The sequence below is a fragment of the Mustela nigripes genome, chromosome 6 (assembly GCF_022355385.1).
Source record: "Mustela nigripes isolate SB6536 chromosome 6, MUSNIG.SB6536, whole genome shotgun sequence".
In the NCBI taxonomy this organism is placed as follows: Eukaryota; Metazoa; Chordata; class Mammalia; order Carnivora; family Mustelidae; genus Mustela; species Mustela nigripes.
In genome coordinates, this window is record NC_081562.1 from 20113238 (window position 1) to 20137154 (window position 23917).

A 23917-nucleotide genomic window follows, 5' to 3' on the forward strand; every position below is an offset into this window, starting at 1 on the left:
AATGTTCATCTATAAGACAGAGATTATAATTTCTTTCTGGTGGGTTATAAGAAATAAATGAGGTGTCATATGTGACTACACCTACAGAACTAATAGCAATTTAGTAAATATAGATATATTTTAAATTATATAATCACTATATTTTTTTGGACATATATATGTCTAGAAAGAGAAAATTAGTGTAAATATCTAGAAATAAAAGGAAATTATTATAAAACTTATTTTCAAAAACTAGACATATTTCACTTACAAATTACTGATAGAACCATATAAAGAATCTTTGAATTTCCATTAAAATAACCACAATCTTGTTAGTTTGATAGGAGAAAACTGAGGACTTCAATATGTTTATTTACTGAAGGCAATTTAATTTTTGGCAATGAAAGTAAAAGGAAAAGAAAAAAGAAAAAGGAGGAAAAAACCCAGAAATGAAGAAAAGAGAAAGATAATCTGATTCCTGACAAGTCTCTGCCAAAATCTAGCTCCTTAACGACTCATTTTTTTTTTCCCCCTTAGAGAGAAAAGCTAATTTTGGCCATAATTGTTCTGTCTCTTGAATCGTTCTGAACAAAAATGAACATTGAGGAAAGAGCCACACTGTAGTTTGAGCCCAGAGCCCTAGGCTCACAGTATACCTTAAGGGTCCCCGGGAGACCCTTCTATCACGAAGGTAGTAGTATGGTTTTGTCATGCTTTTAACCCCATACAAAGGCCCTTCCCAGCTGCTGCAGACTGGTTCCAAGTGGAGCCCTTAGTTTTTCTCTGGTGAACACACAAAGCAAAAGGCAACAAAACAAACACATCAACCCTGTCCTTCAGAAGTCTTGTAAACCACTCACATCTGTTCTCAACATCTCTGTATCCGGCAATTTCCCCAAAATAAAGTGCATTTGTTTTCTTAAATGTAACTTGTCAATCATAAAAGATGAATCTGGGACCATTAAACTGAGATCCATTAGAACTGACACACTTTTATAGAATATCACCATTGCAAAACAGCATAAATGGAGCTTGGGACAAGTTTAACAGTCCTTTAAGTTTAGATCTCTATAGCAGAAGTAAATAGGGTTATAAACAGTACATGATCTAGCAAGAGTGTAGAAGCTAAGATTCCCCAATTTGACTCCTGGCTTTGCCACTTTCTAGCTATTTTCCCAGCTTCCTCATCTATCACATAAAGATAATTATAGTATCTTCCTCAAGTATTGCTATAAAAATTAACTGAGATGATTCTGTATAATGCATAGGATTGTATCTAGCAGATAGTATGCCCTTAATAAATAGTAGGCTATTATTACAGCTGTTATTATTGGCCATTCCAGATTTCTTTTTTTTTTTTTTAAGACTTTATTTATTTGACAGACAGAGATCACAAGTAGGCAGAGAGGCAGGCAGAGAGAGAGGAAGGAAAGCAGACTCCCTGATGAGCAGAGAGCCCAATGCAGGGCTTGATCCCAGGACCCTGAGATCACGACCTGAGCTGAAGGCAGAGGCTTTATCCCACTGAGCCACCCAGGCACCCCTCGCCATTCCAGATTTCTGCAAAAAGCATAGACTCATCTAAAATGAAACATCTGGGGTAATTCGTCCTTTTTTCTCAAACTATCACATTTCTGGGAACCATAAAAGATTTAAGCAGCAACTTGTCAACTAAAAGAAAGCAATTCAGAGGATGAATTATTCCAGGCTTGCCTTGCCTGGAGTGGCCCTAAAATGTTCCCTTTTGCCCAAAGGCTATTGCAGCACATCCATCAGATTCTTACTGGATACTCTCCAAGCCCAAGGACTGTCAAATCTCTAATCCACCCACTTGCAACTCAGAAGTTACTCAGCTTCATGTTCCATGCAGCCACCACCAATCAATGAGGTTGGTAAGGATAAAATACAGCTATTTGTTATCACCAGAACAAGACACTACAACCTTTAAAGAAGGGATGTAATCTCCTTTATAATGGTGGTACTGGGTGAGGAGTAAGGGAGATGATGACCTCCGCCCTTTAGACAAATGTCATTATACCAGAATTTCATTTCTCTACAGTCTCAGAAGATAAACCAGGAGAAGAAAACATTATTTCAGTCAAAACTGGTTAAATACTAAAGTGGGGAAAGGAGCTTAGTGTATTAATTCTTCCAATAAATTACTCTCTATACATAAGAATAAACTCATTACATAGTAGACCCATAGCCTAAAGCAGATCTGCCCAGTGGGTATGTGAGGGATGATTATAGATATGTAAGAAGTAATAAAACCTTCATCTCTTGGGACAGGTAAGGTAGAGGTACTCAGGACAGTATCATGCACATAATGTATATCAGTATGCTGTGCAAATAGTATTTCATATGTGTGTCATGACTGGGAAAAGTTTGAGAATCACTGGTTTAGTAAATGAATACATTTTATAAAGTATCCTCAATTGTAACTATGGCAAAACTTCAGCACTGGGTGGCTTATTATACTTCTATCACGGTTGCAAATACAAAGATGTTTTAGAAAAATCCTACATACGTTCTTAATCTGAGAGCTCAGTCCCATACCCAAAATTCTGTTATGATTAGCTTCCTTTGTTTGCAAGGGAGGAAATGTACATGTGCTAAGGTATAGCACAGATAATGAAGGCTTTTCACAAGTACTGTCAAGGGAGGCAAGAATCCCAAGGGAATTAAAAGACTGAGCCTATTTAGAAAAGGAGGCAGAAGCTAGCAGTTTGAGAGACTCCAGCCATAAGAGATTCTAAATCTTTACCCCGATATTATACTAACAACATGACTTGGCTATGTTCTTTCTTTCTCTTTGAGGGACTGTCCTGCATTTTTCTTCTGGTTGGCTACCAGTGAGTTCTGGACCCTTTATAGTTTGCTTTTGCTTATTTCTAGGTTCTGGTTTCTCATAACTTCAACTTGTTCTTAATTTCTCCTGATCCCTGCTTCTACCTCACAGTCAATCTCAATTTCCTTCTTTCTGCCCCCTTCCTCTTCTGTCTGGATTTTTTCAGTGTCAACGCCTACTGTTTTCTTTTTTTTTCTTTCTTTCTTTTTTTTTTAATAAATTATTTTTTTATTTTATTCTTTTTAAATTTTATTTATTTTTTATTTTATTTTATTTTTTAATTTTTATTTTATATTTATTTATTTATTTATTTATTTATATTTTTATTTATTTTTTATTTTTTCTTAAACATATATTTTTATCCCCAGGGGTACAGGTCTGTGAATCACCAGGTTTACACACTTCACAGCACTCACCAAAGCACATACCCTCCCCAATGTGCATAATCTCACCCTCTTCTCCCAACCCCCCTCCCCCCAGCAACCCTCAGTTTGTTTTGTGAGATTAGGAGTCACTTATGGTTTGTCTCAACTCCTACTGTTAACTCCCTGTCTCTCTTCACACTTTTCCATCCACATGTTTGAGAATAAGGCTGTGGGTGATCTTTCCAGTGTCTTTTCATATAGAATCTCAGGTCTTTTTCTAAGCTACTTACTATGTTATGGTTTGACTAAGGTCTTGGGTTCAATGCCCACTGACTGAGAGGGGCTGGAGTCATGGGTTTCAAGACATGTTCCTTCAACAGAGCTGTAGTGGGAGAGGCAATTTGCCTTTGAAGATCTCTAGGCAGGGAAGACAGAATATACCTAGAACAAGTCACCTCAGGAGGGAACAAGGTTTTTATATTTTCAGTTGTCAAAGAGACCACTTATAAATCCTGTCTTAGAAAGAAACCCTTTTGATAATTTGCTTCTCTACCCCTTTTCTCTTTTCTTGTTCCCATCCATACATCCATGTATCCATCCATCCAACAAATATGAATCTGTTTTCAAAACAAGTGTATGAAATTGCCAATAACCGTAATGATCCTTGAGGAACATGAACCTACTAGGGAAGATAAATTGCGTATGCATATCATTTTAAGTGTCCAAAGAATGCCAGAAATAAAATATTACAAAGTTTGAAGAATGAAGATCACAATTCAGCTGGTATTTGAAAGATAGAGAAGATCAGATATTCAAACATAAAGAACAGACTTGAAAAGCAACATGAGCCTAACCCTTGAGTTAGCAGAGTTTTGCAACATCAAAACGGGTTCTGACATTTTAAGTTCTAGAAGAAGTACATAATAATTGTGAAAAATTCAAACCAAAGTAAAAATATATAGTGTAAAAATCTGTCTTTCATCCCTGCTCACTTACCATTTCCAAACTGGTAGGGGAACTTCTCTTCAAAAGTAACCACCATTAACTGTTTACTCTAACTTTGTCCAGACTCTTTTTTGTACTACTAAATCTAAACATTATAATGATTTGATGAGAAAGAGACTAAGAAACCCATTTTACAATGAAGTAGGGTAAGTACTTTCTTTGGGTTAAGAAATTCTTTAAATGAATGTTCCATCATACCTTGTTATTATGAGAGCTCTGGACCTTAGCTGATCTAGAAGAACTCAATTCTGTTTTTTAAGTAGCTCTTGTTTTTTGGGGGGTCATTTTAACCAAAACTGGAAGGAAGCCAGTGGTGAGCACTCATACATTCGCTGGATGAAAAGATTCCACTTACAACAGAAAGTCCTGTATACTTCTATGAGTACTTAGATCTTTACCACACTTTTTGACATACTATAAGGTTTATTTTTATCTCCAACAGGAGGTGAATTTTACTTTAATAATGGGATGTTGATGAAATTGTTGAAGGTTTAAGAGAAATCAGATGTATTTCTCCTCTATGACATTACTTTTTAAATAAACTAAGTATATTTTTTATCAGCTCATATCTAATAGAATGGCCAGATGAAATTACTTGAGACTGTTCCTTTCATAGCCACATGACAAAGTCAGATTTCTGAAGGAACTTATTATAGAGCAAATAAAGGGAACTCAAATGACATGGATACAGAACACTTACCCCAGACTGCCATGAAAACAGCAAAGAAGACAGTGGCTCCATTGTCAAAGAGGTGGGTTACCTAGGAACATTATGAATTACAGTTAAACTAGTTTCTCATATACTATATTTTAATTCACATTTTTTTTCAGATTTTGTAAAAATAAATGAATTTTGCAGGGTTTCTTTGGGAGCTATTCCTTTTGGATCATAATCAAGAAGGGGGTTCATCCAACTATGAAGTAGTTTGGATATGCAAAAGAGAATTTGTTCCCTTTATGTGGGCATCACGCAGCTGAACATTTATCAGCAGCCCCAATGGTGCTAAGAATTTTCTTTTATGCACCATAAATACTGTTATAAGTGGACATATGGTTATACTTACTATATTTAAGACTAGGGAGGTATTATTGTTGCTGCTTTAAAGACTTCTGATTCCTATTTTTAATGGCTCATTTATTCACTTTGAAAACATGCCTATTTTGTTTGTGTATTTTTGGGCAAACATTTTCTGGGATGCCCTCTGAATTTTAATATTACAAAGAAAAGAGAGTGGACCATTAACAAAATCCACTTCTACCTTTATTAAAGGTTCAGATAATCACTGTATTTACCTATTACACATTACACAAAGACAGCTATCAAAAACTTTATTGCTAGATAATACATTCTAACATAAACACCACAGCAGAAAGCAAAGATATTCATCCTGCAAAACTGCTATGCTCATTTCCGCCTTCAGGATAAATCATACCAATGCCATACTAAATTGAAATGATGACTGATACATTCATAAAGCATAACCTTTTTTGGATGTTCTATAGCTCTCTATAAAACATACTTTACCATCCCTTCGAGAATGTGCCAACTATAAACAGGTCTTTTCCTGTTATATCAGAGTGTGAAGTATTTCAAAATTTTCCAAAAGTGTATGCCTTCTTTTTATTTGAACATAGGAGAGATGAGCAGCATTCAAATACCAAATGTAGATAAAAGGCAAAACCTAATTTATTTCATATGCCAGAGGGAGTGTTAAATTGTATTATATATTGTATTAATGCACCGAGCATTAAATCAAGCCTGAGAGTTCGAGGGTATGTGGCTGGTCTGTGCTCTCTATCAGGGTATTTGCAGGGAGCTGGTGGAAGTTGTGGCCAGTATCATCGGTGGAGATGATGGAATGAGTTGTGGTGGTCATTGTTTTTGGCTGTTCACCTTACCTTTCTTCCTTATCTTGGTAATAGATGTCTCTCATGTAGGTCACTGGGGGGCAAGTGGCTCAAACAGAATCAATTAGAGTCCTTCCTGGGACTGACAGACAAACATTTGGAGAGAGACATTTTTTCTGCTGCAGTTACTTGGGAATATGTGAATCAGGAGGGGTGAGTTAGTAAGGACTTCTGGTTCCTATAAAATGGTAAGTTAAAATAGATTGAGGGCTCCCTTTGCCAAAATAAACCCTAGAGAAGCAATATAGTAGATTCTGGGAACTAGCAAAACACAAAAACAAGACTGTGAGAAACCCCAGGGGAGATGGAAAGTTGCCTTGGATGTGTGTGTGTGTGTGTGTGTGTGTGTGTGTGTGTGTGTGTGATGGAGGTGGTGGTGATATACAGGGAGAGTTAGTGGCAGTTTCCAAGCAGACTGGGAGCTTAGCTTGGAGCAATACACAAGTCCTACTCCAGCCTCTCCCTCAATGGTCATTGGAAAATTAGTGTCTCCCACCAAATCAGCTACAACAGGCCAAACCACAGGAGCTGGTTGTTGGGGTAATATCATGGATGTTCAGACTTCTGCCTTATTGAGGAGATGAGAAGGTGCAGCCTGGCCATAAGCTGTCCTCAGGTATTCTCTCCTCAGTCCAGGTCCTCTGAAACTCCAGGGCTGATAGATTACAGTCAAGGGAGAGTGGCTTCACCTAATTCTGTTTTATTCCTGGCTGAGTTAAAAATGAAACACTGACCAAACAAGTCCTCTGGAAAAGTGCAGCACACAGTGGTGCCTGGGAACACTGTCTTCTCCTTTTTTAAAGCTCTCCAGGTCTGAGAGCTGAATGCCTGGCCTCTGACCGTTACCCAAAGTGGTTGACACCTCCAGGGGACAAACACGCACAGGTCAAAATAATGAAGTATTGGGGGAAGACAGCTGACTCCAAAGAATTCCAAACTAGGTAATGCACATGTTTTGAAACAGACATTCTGTAACCAGTGTTACAGCAATGTAACCAGCAGACCAAGCATTTTTAAAAAGCATAAAAACATGCTTAAAGAGAGGAAGAAGATAGAAGACTCATATTGCGGCAGTCAGCAGCCAGCTTCCCGATCATGTGAGGAGAACTTCTCTGCAGAAGGATCATGTGGACAGGGAGCCAAAAAGGGACATCTGAGGCCTGGAGGCCCTTGTTCTCAGAGAGCGTGAGCTATTCCAGTGTATTTTCCAGTTAAATGAGCCCATAAGTCCCTTTCCACTTATGCCAATTTGAGGTGGGTTTCTGACCTAGCAAATGTAAAAGGTGGTGATAAAGCATTCCTGACCAGCAGAACAGCCCTTGGTTAGATTGGACCTGGGCTCTGACTGGATCTAATATCCCTATGTATCCTCAACCCCATGAAATTTGTTTAGCATTTCTAATAAGAGTTTCTAAAGGAAACTCTATAGAACTTCAATTCTTCCATCTGAGACATTTTTTTTAGCTTTTATTTTAGTAAGTTTTTTAAGGCACTACCAACTCTAAAATCCAGAATATAAACATCTTGTAGCCTCAGTATGGCACAATGATTATGTTTTGTAGTCTGATAAGCCAAGGCCTAGCCAATTATTTCTGTGTGACCATGGATGAGTAATTTTACCTCTGAGTAAAATGAGAGTAATAACATCTATCTTGAAGTAATAATATCTATCTTGAAATGAGAGTAATAACGTCTACCTTGCTGTAAGGATTAAAAATAAAATGTAAGTTGCCTAGCTACTTTTATATCTATAGCCTAGCTATTATTATAATCATGATTATTCTAGATCTTACTTTCGGTAGGATAACTGCTTAACTACCTCCTATAAAATTGAGCACTCTGAACTATCCATGATGATCCTTTTAGGGAATTATTGTGGATCTCTTAAGAGAGAACTTCATTCAAGGCATATCTTTCCACATAAAAAACAAATAGCTCCAGACAACAGTAACAACAAAAGACTCGGTTTCTGAGATCCCAGAAAGCAGAATTCTTGCACCTGAGTCATTCGAGCTCAATGATGATCTCATGATCTTTAAACAAGATTATATTACTGAGAAAATACTTTTGATTCTCACCAAATCTGTATTTCCCAAGCTCGTTCTGTTAAATTTTCCTCACTCACTCGGGTCTATCTGTACGTTCTCCAAAGGTGGGGAGAGTATTTTGTGCGTTTTTGGTCTCCTGCAGCAAGTATGCACATCTTTCTAAGATCACAGCTGCCTGCTGTGGTTTGGGCTCTACACACGTAGACCGGCCACCTGCAATGCTATAGATATCATGGATGGGTGGGCTCCTGGGCTGTTCTCAAATGTTCTCTCATTTAAAACGAGCAAAACTCTGCCATACCAACAGTATAATTAAATAGATCCAAGCTGCAGGGATTGCAAACATTCAGTAAAGTCTGCCAACCCTTCTTGTATCTGAAATCAGGGCAAGTTAACAGGTCGTGGTCTTGGAAAAGTCCTCAACAGCCTGTACTCCAGCTATTGCTTTGTATTAGTGACCTGGCCCATAAGTAAAAAATAAGGAATTCTATGCATGTGTCTAAAATTGTAATAAAGTAAGGCATAACATGAAGTAACATATAATAGACATAATGATGCTATGTATTTTTTTTTTAATTATTTTTTCCACATATGTATTATATTAGTATCTTTTTTGGTCTTCATGACAAGCCATGGGACAGAGAAGGCAGGTGTCACTGCACGCATTTTAGAGATGAGAAAGCTCAGTCTCAAAGAAACTGTCCATGTGCACGGTCAGGGAGGCATGTAGTTGAACTAGTCCTGAATCTAAATTTTTTTGGACAATAACAATAATGAAAGAGAAAGATGATGGTGGCTCTCATTCGCTAAGATCTTACCATCTGCTGAGTACTTTGCTCAGTATACACTTTATAATAATCAAGTGAAATAAGCATCATGTTCTCCACTTTGCAGATAGGAAAACAATGGCTCAGAGAGGTCAATAACTTATTCTGGGACTGACAAATGGTAAAGAGCAACGTCAAGATCTGAGTCTTTCTCTAACTCCAACAACTGTATTTTTTCAGTATGCACACTGCAGCCTCCTCTGATGAAGATCAGAGCTAATACATTTAAAATACATATACAGTAAAAAACATATTTGAATTAGAATGTCAAGTGACAGAGGTAACGTTAACTCTCTCCTACAACATAAACTCGAGACTCAAAGACTAGAAATGACAAAGAGAATATAGTTACCCCCTGTTCCTTGGAAAATGTATAGAAAATTCAATGTACCTAAAGTGCTACAGATTTGAAATTACCTTGGCATAAACACAGCTGTCTGAAAGCCTCATGAATGGACAGTATTTATCGCACACAGGACACATGATGATATCTGTAGCTTGGCAGACTTCTTTACTGGAAAAGAGAACAGAAAAGGACTGCTTTTTAATGACATGAGAGCGTGTTTTCCCCTCCAATTTCACCAGAGTCCTTAACCACTAAATAAGACCCAGTAGATTATTGTCCTCACAATCTTCCTAGCCTTATCTCTTATTAAACAAGTGCTTGCACATTTTAATAATTTGATAAGCCTACTTATTTATGAGGTTGTTTCTTGGTTTTACATTTTAAAAAGTTACACTCTGAAAAATACATGAAGCATAACACTGGATGTTATACCCTAAATGAAACAAAAGTCATTCACAACACTGTAGAAATTTGAAGCAATTTCATTCTGAATTATAGGAACAACCAGGTACCTAAAAGTGCCTGCCTCAATCTCCATGTGCATGATAAGTGAAAACTAATAATGGAGGGATAAATAAAAATGTGATGTATTAGTTCTATGGGAAAACTACATCCTATTAACAACTCCACCACAGAGTAAAATATTTTTACAAGTGGGAAAATCAATCAATCACTTTTACTTTTGCAATCACTTTTAAAAGCTACTTTTATTATTTAAGATCATTGTCCAGCCTGGCAATAAAATCTCTATGAATACCTTAAACTATATTCTGGTGAGAGAGCTGAAATAATCCTCAACACTGAATCATTCTCAAGACCTCAACAAGTTGGTAAGATGTTTTTCTGGCTCAGGTTTAAAGGGTCCTTGTAAAAACATAGAATTCATAAAAAGGATTATCAGCCCACTATTTTGCAGGATTAGCAAAAAGAAAAAAAGGTAAAAGGTCATAAAGAGAGCAACTTTTAGCCAGTGAATGAAAGCAATTTTTTTTTTTTTTTTTTTTTTTTTTTGTGGACACAGAGTGGCTTATATGTCCATAAATGTAAATTTTGCTTCCCTGGTAAGATTACAGCAGCATGGGCAATAAATGGAAGAGCTAGTAAATTGAGCCTTCTGAATTTTTCCCAGGAGTGACTGAGAATGAAGTTAGATGGAAGAGAAGTCCTACAATCTGGGAACATCCCGAAAGCACCACCACCCACCTCTACGTAGAAGCAAAGGCAGGCTTACCCAGAGCTCCCCGTACCTGACTTGGCAGTGATCCAGAGTAATGACTCCATACAAGAAGACAAACAATCCAATGAAGGCCGCTGGGAAGAGCATGCCAGTGTACCAGCCCAACCAGGCAAAATACAACCCAATCTTCTCTCCAAAGTACCGCCTGTTTAAGACACAGGAGCCTCACAAATCAAAGTGAAGTGTGTAGAGTTAGGCATTATAATACTTTGCTCAGTCACGTTACTTTGTAGTGGCCTTGCTGATAACACAGGCATCCAAGAGAATAGAGCACTTGACCAAACTAAGGCTCGGGCTTTAATTTCTTCTCCTATCATTATATATCAGAAATAGAATGAACCCTTCCATAAAAGAACATGATTCTATACAAGCTTGTTCTGAGAACACAGAATAAACCAGTGCCCATTCGGGAAGATACAACACTTATGACGACAGAACCAGGAGAATCTGAAGTGGTGGTGACAACACATCATCTCATCTTTGCTGTTTCTGAGTGTGTGCTTGTTTGTAACACATGTACTATCATTACATATATCTTTAAAAATAGGAAACAGTTATTACAAAAAATTGTAAACACCTCTTCCAATATTTTGTAGCTTTTTAAGATGTTTACAATGCTTGAATCACAAGCTATTAGAAAGAAAAGAACTCTACAGAGATTCAAAATGATTGATACTGAGAACAACTTTTCTAAGTGATGATTTTTCACAAGTTTCAACATCTACCTCAGTAAATATTTTTCTGAGACTAACCGGTCTGCCTAGTGCCTTGAAGTGTACAAAGTTAAGGAATTCTTTGCTTTTTCTTTCTCAACCACATTAATAATATAATTGATAATAAGTGTACAAAGTCAGGGAATTCTTTGCTTTTTCTTTCTCAAACACATTAATAATATAATTGACTTATGTTAGAATACAACCTGAGCTGTGCTTTCTGTGCCTCTCAAGTGCTAGATTTCATTAGTTAGAAGTGAATTACTTTTTAGTCTAATGTAAGAATATTCTAATATTTTTTCATTCTCATTCTAAATAAATGTTGCTGACCACCTATTTCCAAACCCTGGCTTCTGCTTTCCTCTTAGAATGTTCAATAATTCCCAAAAGCTCTGAAAGGTGGACTAAAGATTATTTATCCTATCTTCCACTGTGACCCAACAGAAACTTGCCACTCTCCGAAGACTTTTCCAACGTACATTCAAATAAACAGATATATTCTTTTATTCATCCAACAAATAAAAATATAAGTTTCATGTGACAAATATTGTGCTAGGAACTGAGGATACAAAATCAGCTTGGTCTCTGCTCTTGTGCAGCTCACAGGCTGACAGAGTAGACAGACATCAATCAATTAAAGAAATAAGTTTATAATTAGAACACTGGGAAAAGGGCTACAAAAGGAGAGGAACACAATTCCCCAAGTGTATCAACCAAGACCATGGGACCACCCTACATGGGGAAGACTTCGATGAGGAGGTGACTATTAACTAGGTAGACGGGGACAGGATCAAGTGTTTCCAGCAGAGGAACCGTAAGTATAAAAGACTCTGTGGCAGAAGGGCAGAAGGGACCAGGTGCCCAGTGCACCGATAACAAGAGATGGGCTGATGAGGCAGGCGGAGGCTGGGCCTTGGTGAATCTTATAAACCACGCTAAATGCATTGATCCTTGTCTTGAGAGAATGGAAGAATCACAAGAGAGTTTTAACATTCAAAGGACATAATCAGATTTAATTCAAAAAAATTATTCTATTTTTTTAATTATATTCTGTTAGTCACCATACAGTACATCATTAGTTTTTTTTGTGTGTGTGACAACAGAAAATGAAGTTTATATTTTAACCTTGCACATCAAAAATCTAAACCAGCATCTAGCTCCTGTTCTGTTGAGATAATTAGTTTTTGATGTAGTGATCCTAATTCATGGTTTGCATATAACACTCAGTGCTCCATGCAATACACACCCTCCTTAACACCCGTCACTGGGCTAACCCATCCACCCACTTCCTCCCCTCTAAAATGCAGTTTGTTTCTCAGGGTCCATAGTCTCTCATGGTTTGTCTCCACCTCTGATTTCCCCTCCTTCATTTTTCCCTTCCTTCTCCAAATGTCTTCCATGCTATTCCTTGTGTTCCACAAATAAGTGAAACCATATGATAATTGACTTTCTCTGCTTGACTTACTTCACTTAGCATAATCTCCTACAGTCCATCCATGTTTTTGCAAAAGCTGGGTATTCATCCTTTCTGATGACTGTGTAATATCTCATTGTATATAAGGATCACATATTCTTTATCCATTCATCTGTTGAAAGGCATCTCAGCTCTTTCCACAGGTTGAATATTGTGGACATTGCTGCTATGAACATTAGGGTGCATATGGCCCTTCTTTTCACTACATCTGTATCTTTGGGGTAAATTCCCAGTAGCGCAATTGGTGGATCAGAGTAGTTCTAATTTTAATTTTCTGAGGAACCTCCACACTGTTTTCCAAAGTGGCTGTACCAACTTGCCCTCCCACCAACAGTGTATGAGTATTCTCCTTTCTCTGCAGCCTCTCCAACATTTATGTTTCTTGCCTTGTCAATTTCATCATTCTAATTGGTGTAAGGTGATATCTCAATATGGTTTTGATTTGAATTTCACTGATACTAAAAAGATCACTCTATTTGGAGGGTAGAGAATGGATCAGAGTAGAAAAAGGGAGACCAATTATGGGACAACAGCCATCATCCAGGTTATTAGGTGAAGGAGGCTGTATGGTTGAGGAGGTTCTGGGGTGTGGCCTGAATTAAAAGACATGGAGGAAGCAAAATCTATAGGACGAGAGCTATTTAAGAGTTGATATTTCCTAGATACTCCACTGCATTGTTCTATTGGAAAATTGCTTATGTTTTTCATCTTCCTTCCTTTGTCCTATACAAATCTTACTCTCTTCCAGGCTCAGCTCTACAGAACCTTCCACAGAAGTGCCAACCCATATCTATCCTTTCCATTTTTCCAAATTTTTATAAAACTAATCACCTTCATCACACATTTTATCTAATTGTACATAGCCTTGTATGGCTTTCTAGTTGTTTCAAGTATGCAGAGCCTGTTTTACTGAAGGAAACTGAGTTTCTCAGATATGTGGCTCCATTAGTCTTTGTCAAGATTATTTAGCATCATACTAAAAACACAATGGGTAGTTAATTAATGCTCATTAATTAATATTCATAAAGTCTTAATCAAAACACTGTCAAGGAGGGTGGATATTTTGCCTGCAGTAATCTTCTATAATTTTTGATCAGTATAATCCTGTAATATTGGGACTGAGGCTGGGAAGTGCACTTACTTTTATTTATTTTTTTCTTCCTCCACTGTTTTAGCATGCATTGAGACTGGTCAAAAGAAAAAAATCTCATCTCACGAAATATTTTCCACTCACCCAGATTATCTGGATTATTTGTTACTAATACAAAGGAAAGTACACAATTCATCAATGGCTCTGGGTCAGTAGGAATAAATACTTAGTAACTAGGACTCTGGCAGGAAGAATGACTACCCAGGGAGATAAAATGTAAAGTGAGTTGTTGTATTATTTCATTTTCCTCTGGGCTCATTTTTTTAGGGGCACTAGGGAAAGTAAGCCGAATCCATCTAGTCTAGGAAATGAGACATGATTTTCTTTTTTATAAGGAATCCATGAAGTATGGATTGTTGCCACCCAATCTTAAAAACCAGTCTCTAAATAAGCAACGAGATGTTGGAGTATAATGCTGCCATGGCAGAAATTTGGACATAAATAGTTAAAAAAACATACATTTCCACTGTACAATTATCATCAGCTAAAAGCTGATATACAAATTTGACTTGCAGAATTAAAATAATCTTTAAAGGTTATTAGTTGAAAATTATAATAAGTCTGAAATTTATTAGAGTGATAGAACTCCATTTTTCCTACTTACATAGATAGTAACTAATAGTCCATTTTTCACTAATATATGTAAGCACATAACATTTCTGCAATTGTTATAGATAATTTGTCAGTAACAGTCACATGGATGGCCTGCTCCATATAAAATCCTGTGGGAGGCCCAACTGATCTCACAGGCCCTTTCCTGAGACCTTTCTGGAAGAAGCACTATCCTCATCAGAGTGAGATCTAATTTACCAAGAATGACCAATGTCCTCTTATGAGTTCCCTTCTTGAGATGAAGCTAGATTTGCATAAAAGCTCTGTGACTCAGAATTTTTCCTTGTCCCAGCTGACAGCCTGTCCAAACCATTCTGTGCAAGTTTTACATTTGCAATTGGTTAAGAACTCACCTTACAAGATCCAAAGGCTGGTATTTATACCACACACCCCAGGAGGCCCAGCACTCATAGAGCAGATGTCTATGGTTTTCCGCTCCATGGGTTCTAATGGAGTTTTTACTTCTGTAACTTCCCTGGGATTAAAAAAAAAAAAAAAAACAAAAAAACACTTTCGTGAGGTAATATCCAAAAAAGCCATAAGGAAAAGCTGATAGTAACACTAGTCTTTTATGGAAGGAGTAGTGGTAGGGGTGATATAAGAAAGAAATGGATCCATACTATTAAAAGGAAAACAGTTATTGTGGACATAATCTTGTTGATGGTGGTATGTAGTAAAAAGTACATGCTTGCTAGGAATCAGGCAGGTTTGAGCTGAGTTCAAATTTAGTTCCACTACTTTTAGGTAGGAGACCTTAAGCTCTCTGAGTCTTAGATTTCTAGTTCATTATGGAACTAATCATTTCTGCCTCATTAGGTTTCTTTCATGGTTTGAGTGAATAAAGTGTCTTGCCTAGAGGCCATGCCCAAAACTTAGCTCTCTTTTCCATTTGTCTCAAGACAGGGCAGTTGGTAAACAGTCACAGCTGTATCTCTACATTATCCATACAAAACCCCTAAAATATAAAAAGATGGATGTAACCAGGGGCACCTGGGTGGCTCAGTGGGTTAAAGCCTCTGCCTTCGGCTCGGGTCATGATCCTAGGGTCCTGGGATCGAGCCCCGCATCGGGCTCTCTGCTCATCGGAGAGCCTGCTTTCTCCTCTCTCTCGCCGCCTGCCTCTCACCTACTTGTGATCTCTGTCTGTCAGATAAATAAATAAAATCTTAAAAAAAAAAAAAAGATGGGTGTAACCTTAAAATTACAACAATTCAAATCTAATTCAGCCACCTCATGGGACAAATGAGAAGACCAAGGGCCAGACAGGTACAGGTTTTTCTGAGTTCAGTTAGTGGTGATGTTAGCTTCATAAACAGAAAAAGTACTTTCTGGAAGTGGACTACTTATTGACACTAACGTGAGAAGGTCTTGCTTAGTGGAAAGTGAATGAGGCTGAGAGACAAGAAACTCAGGTTCTAGCCTCAGCTCAACAAACAACTCCCACCATAACTAGAGGGGGCAACTTTTCTCTAAAACTCTATTTAAATTTGTAACATGAAACAAGGGCAACAATATCTGCCCTCCTTGCTTTTCTGCTTTTGAAGGTCATTAGGATGTTAAATAATACAATTATGTTAAACTGAGAGTAAAGATTCAGAAGTGATTATGTTACTATTGCTGGTATTACTAATTTGGAAGGTCTCTTCTTATAGAATACAGGGCTTTACTGAGATGTGCAAGCCAAAGAGAAGAGGCCTTGAATTACTCTATGTGGTTACAGAGCTGCATCTTCTCAGACATCCTCATACCCGCCACCTACTCACCTGCACAGATATTTCTGCACACCTACCATTGCTCAGACCCTGCCCTCACTACGGGCAAGGGCCCAGCTGTGGGGGGGGTGATGCAGTTGTCACTGAAACCTTTTTTTGCCAATCCAATGAATAACTACAGGAAGCCACATGATGTTTGTGTGTGTGTATGTGGGGGTGAGAATCTGTCTTGAAATTTCAGAATCACCTGTGTGTGTCTTTAGAAAACCTTTGGGTGAAAAGATTTGCTTTTGTCACATGAAAATGAAAATTTTCACATGACAAATTTCATATGACAAAAAAGCAAATGAAAATTTGCTTTTGTCATTCCAAAAATATTTTATGGAAGTCTGTGAGTAAGTTGTGAGGCCAAAGCTTTTCGTTTTCTTAATGAACAAGATTTATAAAATTCCCCATTGTCTTTGCATCCTTGTGGTGTTTAAAACAACAGGAACAGCACTGTAAGCCAAATAAAAGGTATGTTTTGGAAAGACTTGCCATTTCCAAATTGTTGGAACTGTTCTGCAAAGTTTACTGGCAAACTGTTAACATTGCTTCCAGGAGAAGACTTCTGGAAATAACTCTTAGGAGGTCCAGCCTCACTAGTTTGTGAGGCCCTACAGGGAATGGGCAAGGATAATTATCTCTGTGCTCTCTTTGTCACACAATGACTGGTACAAAGTAGGGGTTCAACACCATGAAGATGACAACAAACTCTCACCAATGGCAAGGATTATATCCCTAAAAACCTATGTGTACAAGAGAATTCTGGGCTAAATAACCCAAGATTAAAGGGGGAAAGTAAGGTTACGGATAACCAGAGTTATATTTCTAAAGTCCTTATATATGACAAAACCCATGTAGCAAATAAAGAGAATATCAAAATTTATATGTCTTAACTGAGAAATAATAGATACAATATTATTCATTTCCATTCACCACCCTTTGATTACCAGAGGCTTTTCAAGATGACTCCCTCCTACTCTCTAAGGAATAGCTATAAACTTCTTTGTTACAGAGACCATGTTTCAGGAACATTTTCCCCACAGGTCTGGTGCCTCATGCAAATTTTCAATGCTTCTTTATTTTACGACTTGGAGTCCCTCATTGATTCCTCTGAATTTATGCTGAGTGACTCTTGATTCAAGTACTCTTACAATTACATAAAAAATATATATTGAAATAAACTTATGCTGGGGGAGAGATATCACAATTCAAGTAGGCCCTCCCTAATTACCCATTGAAAAAATTCAATTCATTCTGAACAAATGTCATATCAACAAACTCAATTAATGACTATTCCCAGAAGCTGATTTAATAACAAGAAATTGACGGAGGAAACGCAGGACAATACCTCATGCAGAGGAAATGCAGCTTCATAGGAGCCATTGGTAAGCAAACGATTCAGACCTAGAACAACAAAAAAAATTCACTTTGAATTAATACTGAGTTTGAGTTCTCACAACATTCATGACTAATATAAGAGTGATACTTTTGGAGAAAACAATCTAAGCTTTCAAATGTGATTCAAACCGAGCTGGGGACTCCAACAGTTTAGAAAGTTTTTCTCTCTGCTAGGAAATCGGAATCAAGGGCTGGGAAACTGGATTTTCAAATAGAAACAAAACAGTGAAGCATACTCAGTACAGTGTCTGGCACAAAGATGGGAATATACTGAGAAAGTGGATGAATTTATCATACCCCCCCAAAAAAGGTTTTCTACCAGTTCTTTTTATATTTTTATTCAGAAGTTTAATGTGGATAAATCTAGCCCTTCCGCAGTGGACTAGCGGTGTGATTTTGAAAAAGTCTTCTTGTCCTCAGGCCTCAATTTTCTCATGCATAAAAGGGGGGGAGGGGTGCTGGGATTATGACTTTTTTTTTTTTTTTTTAGAGAGAGAGAGCACAAGCACACAAGGGAAGGGAGGGGCAGAGGGAGACAGAGAGAGAGAGAGACTCTCATGCACGCTGCAAGCTGGACATGGAGCCTGATGCAGGGATCGACCTCACGACCTTGACCTTGACTTGAAATTTTAAAAGATCATGACCTGAGCTGAAATCCAGAGTTGGACACTTAACTGACTGAGCCACCAAGGTGCCCTGGATATGTGGATTATTTTTTTTTTAAATAGCTTTATTGAGGCATAACTGACATACCATAAATGGCACAGATTTAAAACACACAATTTGAGATTTGACTTATATATGCATACCTGAAACCATCAGCATAGTCAAGATAGTAAGCGTATCCATACCCCAAAGTTTTTTCATGCCACTTCATAACTGCACTCCTCCCTAGGCCATCTCTGAGGTAAACACTGATCTTTTTTCTGTCATTATCAGTTTGCATTTTCTAGAGTTTTATATAAATGGAATTATACAACATTACTCCTTTTTATCCAAATTCGTTCACTTAAGATAATTATTTTGAGATTCCTCCATGTAGTAACTCTTTTTTTATTTTTTTACTGCTGAGTATACCATCATATGGATCTCTAACTGTTTATGTATTCCTCTTGATATTTGTTTCCAGTCCTGAAACATTACAAATAATGTTACTGTGAGCATTTATGTAAAAGTCCTTGTATAGATATCTGGTTTTAGCTCTCTGAGGAAAATACTGAGAAATGGAATAACTAGATCATATGGTGGGTATATATTTAACATTACTTGCCGTCTGTATATATTCTCTTCTGAAATATCTGTTAAAATCTTATGTCCATTAATTGTTTTATTTAGTTATGGCTATTTTTTATATATTCTAGATGTCTTTCATTAGACATATGCTTTGAATTTTTTTTTCTCATAGTATGTGGACTCTCTCTTCATTCTTTCAAAAATATATTTCAAAAATCAAAAGCTTTAATTTTGATGAAGTCCAGTTTATCCAATTTTTTCTTTTATGGATTGTTTTCAAGAAATTCCAAACTAACCTAAGGCCATGAAAATTTTCTTTGGGGGTTTTTATAATTTTAGGTTTTATACTTATTTTTTGAATTTTTAAAAGACACTATTTATTTATTTATTTATTTATTTATTTATTTATTTGAGAGAGACAGCACAATTGGGGGAAAGGGACAGGGGAGAAGCTGGTTCTCTGCTGAGCAGAGAGCCCAATGCAGAGAGCCCAATGTGAGGCTCGATCCCAGAACCCTAGGATTATGACCTGAGCCAAAGGGAGATGCTTAACTGACTGAACCAACCAGGGGCCCCTAGGTTTTATATTTGGATCTATGATCTATTTAAGTCAACTTTTATATATGGGTTCATTTTTTTTTTTTTTTTGCATATGGGTACGAAATGTTCCAGCACCATTTTTTGAAAAGAGGATCCTCTGTCTACTGACTCTTTAAGCATTTGTCAAAATCAATTGTCCACAGGTGTGAGGATTGACTTATAGATTCTCTATTCTGTTTCACAGATCTATTTGTCTATATTTACCTCAACACTGCACTCTTTTGATTACTTTGGATCTATAATAATTCTTGAAATCAAGTAATGTTAGCCCTCCATTTGTGCTTTTTGTCTTTTCAGAATTATTTTGGCTATTCTAGGTTATAAATTTTTTAATCAGCTTGTCAATTACCATAGACACATACACATGCACAAGCTTGGGAGTCTGAGATTGCAAATTTAATCTATAGATTAAATTGGGTAGAACTGACAATATTGAGTCTTTTGATCTATGAACAGATTGTATCAAGATATATTTATTAAAATCTTAAATACCTCTCACAAATGTTCTGCAGTTTTCAGTGTATACACCTTACATACCTTTTTAAAAGATTTAAAAGATCTTTTAAAAAATTTAAAAGATTTTTTTTGGGAGAAAGAGATGGGGAGAGGCAGAAGGAGAGGGAGAGAGAGTCTCAAACAGACTACAGTGAACACAGTCACAAATGTAGGGCTCAGCTTCAGGACCTTGAGGACCTTGACCCAAGCTATAACCAAGAGTCAGATGCTCAAGGCACCTAGGTGGCTCAGTGGGTTAAAGTCTCTGCCTTCAGCTCAGGTCATGCTCGGGGTCCTGGGATCGAGCCCCGCATGGAGCTCTTTGCTCGGCAGGGAGCCTGCTTCCCCCTTGCCCTGCCTACTTGTGATCTCTGTCTGTCAAATAAATAAATAAAATCTTTAAAACAACAACAACAACAACAAAAAGGGTCAGATGCTCAACAAACTGTGCTGTCCAGACATCCCTTACATATCTCTTGACAGATAAGTATTCCATTTTTTGGATATTATTATAAATGGTATGGTCTTTAAAATTTTAATTCCTTAGTGTTAGTTGCTAGTTTATAGAACTACAATTGAGTTTTTATTTGTTTTGTTTCTTGCAACATAGCTTTACTCGTTCTACTAGTGTTTTTGTATATCCTGTTGGAGCTTCTATACAGATTATCATGTCATCTGAGACTAAATACAGTTTTACTTCTTTTTTCGGTTTGGATGCTTATTATTTTTCCTGTCTTACTGCATTTTGGATAGTGAAATGATGAATATAATAGAAGAAATACTTGTTCTGTTCCTTATCTTCAGGGGAGGCTTTGGTTTTTACCATCAAGTACAATGTTAACTCTAAGTATTTTATAGATGTACTTTACTAAGGTTGAGGAAGTTCCTTTCTTTTCATAGTCTGCTGAGTTTTTATCACAAACAAATGCAGAATTTTGCCAAATGTTTTTTCTGTATCTGTGGAGATGACCATATTATTTTCCTTTTTCACTTTGCCAAAGTTGTGTTACGTTGATTAATTTTCAAACACTAAGCCAACCTTGCAGACCTAGATAAGCCCTACGTGATCATGATGGATTATCCTTTTTACATATTGTTGTGTTTTATTGACTGAATTTTGTTTACAATGTTAGCCTCCATATTCATTGAAGTATATTGATTTGCAGTTTTCTAGTACAGTCTTTCCCTGGTTTAGGTACCTGAGTAAAACGGCTCTCATATTCTCCACACTTCAATTTTGTGAAAGAGTTTTGTAAAACTGGTATTATTTCTTTCTTGAATGTCTGATGGAATTTACCAGTAAGATAATCTGGGCGTGCAGGGGTATTTCTATGAGAAGATTTTCAAGTACAAATTCAATTCCTTTAATCCATATGGATCTAATTAGGTTCTTTCTTCTTATTTTTCATGCTTATATATATAAGCTTATTTTTTTAAGTTTTTATTTAACCCCCAGTTAACATACAGGGCTATATTTTAGGTATATAATGTAATGATTCAACACTTCCATATATCACCCAGTGCTCATCATAGTGCACTCCACTCTCTTCTTTCTGATAAGCCTGGTTGGAAATTTGTATTTGTTTTCTGTCACTGTAATAAATCACGAGAAATGCAGTAGCTAAAAACAATAGCCATTTATTATCTCACAGTTTCTTTTGTTCAGAAGTCTGGGCATGTTTTACCTACGTTTTCTGTTTTGGGTCTCACAAAACCAAAGCGAAGGTTTGGCCTAGACTGCATTCTTACCTGGGGATTCAACTAGGAAAGGATCCACTGATTATTGATAGAATTAATTTCCTTGCAGTTGCTATATTCACAATTTGCTTCTTCAAAACCAGCAACAGAGAGAAGGAGTCCCTGTTGCCGCAAGTTTCTGAGCTGGGGACAGGCCTACACACTCTTAAAGGGCTTACCTGATTAGGTCGGGACCATCCAGGATGATCTTCCCTTTGATTAAGTTGATGTCAAACTGGTTAAGAACTCTTTCACATCTGGAAGATCTGAACTTTTCCATATAGTGTAACATAATCCACAGGAGTGACACCATTAGCTTTGCAATGTTCTGTTGGCTAAATGTAAGCTACAGTTTCTACCTACACTTAGGGGAAAGGAATTACACTGGGCATGACTCACTGGTAAGTCACCTTGGGTATGGTCACAAGTTTATAATTTTTTTCAAAGGAACAGCTTTTGGTCCCATTTATTTTCTGTATTATTTTTTCTGTTTTCTACTTCATTGATTTCTTCTCTTTTATTATTCCTTTTCATCTACCTACTTTAATTTCTTTTTCTTGTTTAAGTGGAAGTGGTGGTAATTAATTTGGATATTTCTTTTCATATATAGGCACATAGCACTATAAATTAGTCCCTAAATACTGCAAATTTTGATATTTAATTTTCATTTTCATTGAGAACAACATGCTGATTTTTCTTTTGACTTCTTCTTTCACTGATGAGTTATTTAAAAGCTATTAGTTTTAAATATCTGTAATATTCCTAGAGATCACCTTCATATTAACATTGAATTTAATTCTTCTGTGGTCAAAAATACTCTGTACGATATGAATCCCTTTAGATCTACTAAGTCTTATTTTATGTCCCCAAGTATGGCCTATCTTGGTTATGTTCTATATGCATTTGAAAAAAAAAAAAAAAGGTATTCTGCTGTTTTGGGGAGTGATCTAAAAGATCAGTTATGTTCACTGATAATATTGTTCAGGTTTTCTAACCCCTACAGATTTTCTATTTATTCTATTAATTACTGACAAAGAAGTATTTAAATATCCAACTATAATTGTGGAGTTGTCTATTTCTCTTTGCAGTTCTGTCAGGTTTTGCTTCATGTAGTTTGAAACTCCAGGCTTGTGGGATTGTTCTATCCTCCTGATAAATTCCCTGAATTTACTTTTATCCCTGATAATATTCTTTGCTCTGAAATATATTAGGTCTGATATCAATATAGCTACTTCAGCTTTATTTTGATTAAGCATGTCTTTGAACCTTTTACTTTTAATCCATTTGCATCTTTAAAGTTTCTTGTAGGCAGCAAAGAATTTAGGCATCGATTTTTTACTCCATGTATTAACTTCTCAATTTTGGATTAGGATCTTTAGAACATTTATGTTTAATGCTCTGTGAACTATAAGGTGTTCCTATTTCACTGGAAATCCTTTGGGGGCTGTTCTTTCACTGCCTTTGGGTAGTTTCCTAATACATAGGCAATAATTAGTACTCTGCTAAATACTTAAAGGGGTCTGATGATCTTCAGGGTTCTCTCTTGGCAAAACTTTCTACTTTTCATTGCTTTGTTCTGTGAACTCAAACTGGATTGGTTTCTTTGGACTCTTAGCAACAACTTCTCAATTCAAGGAATCTACTGGGTTCTGCCTGGGTTCTCCCTCCTTGGGCTGCCATCTAGAAACTATGTCAAAGTAGTTAAGCTGATGTAATCATAGCACTCGCCTCATTTGTTTTCTGTCTCCCAGGGATCTCTATTCTTGACTGCCCAACATTTGGTGTCTTGAAAAGCATAGTCTCCTGCAGTTTTTTTTTTCTTTCTTTCTTTCTTTCTTTCTGTTTTTTCTTTGATTATCTCAGGTGGGAGAGTAAATCTTGTGCCTATTTCTCTGTCTTGGCCAAAAGTGGAAATGTGTTGGTCTTTAAAGTGTCTTTCAAATCAAGAATTATGCTGCTTCCTAAAATGTACCTCAAAGACAATGACTAGCAGGATGTCTCTCAAGTGCCTAATAGAGGAATGCTCCCTATGCTTTAGACCCTGATTAGAGTCCAGAGGCTTAACCTCACTGGGAAATGGACCATGCATTGATTTACTTTTTATTGATGCAGGGTCAATCATTGTTTAGGTATTTTTAATCACAGTAATACAGTAATGTGTATTAAGATGATTGATATTAATAAT

General features: G+C 36.8%; 1 protein-coding gene across 7 annotated transcripts in view; it reads right to left on the bottom strand.

Annotated features, from left to right (window-relative positions):
* ANO4 (anoctamin 4) overlaps positions 1 to 23917 on the bottom strand; it is a 457591-nt gene that overhangs the window by 78096 nt on the left and 355578 nt on the right. For all 7 annotated transcript variants that reach the window (XM_059402257.1, XM_059402256.1, XM_059402258.1 and 4 more), the window contains 5 exons: positions 17618 to 17673; positions 14866 to 14987; positions 10574 to 10708; positions 9398 to 9494; positions 4898 to 4958 (listed from right to left, as the gene is read on the bottom strand). In XM_059402257.1, the coding sequence (XP_059258240.1) occupies positions 4898 to 4958; positions 9398 to 9494; positions 10574 to 10708; positions 14866 to 14987; positions 17618 to 17673 (471 nt within the window). The remainder of the gene's footprint in view (positions 1 to 4897; positions 4959 to 9397; positions 9495 to 10573; positions 10709 to 14865; positions 14988 to 17617; positions 17674 to 23917) is intronic.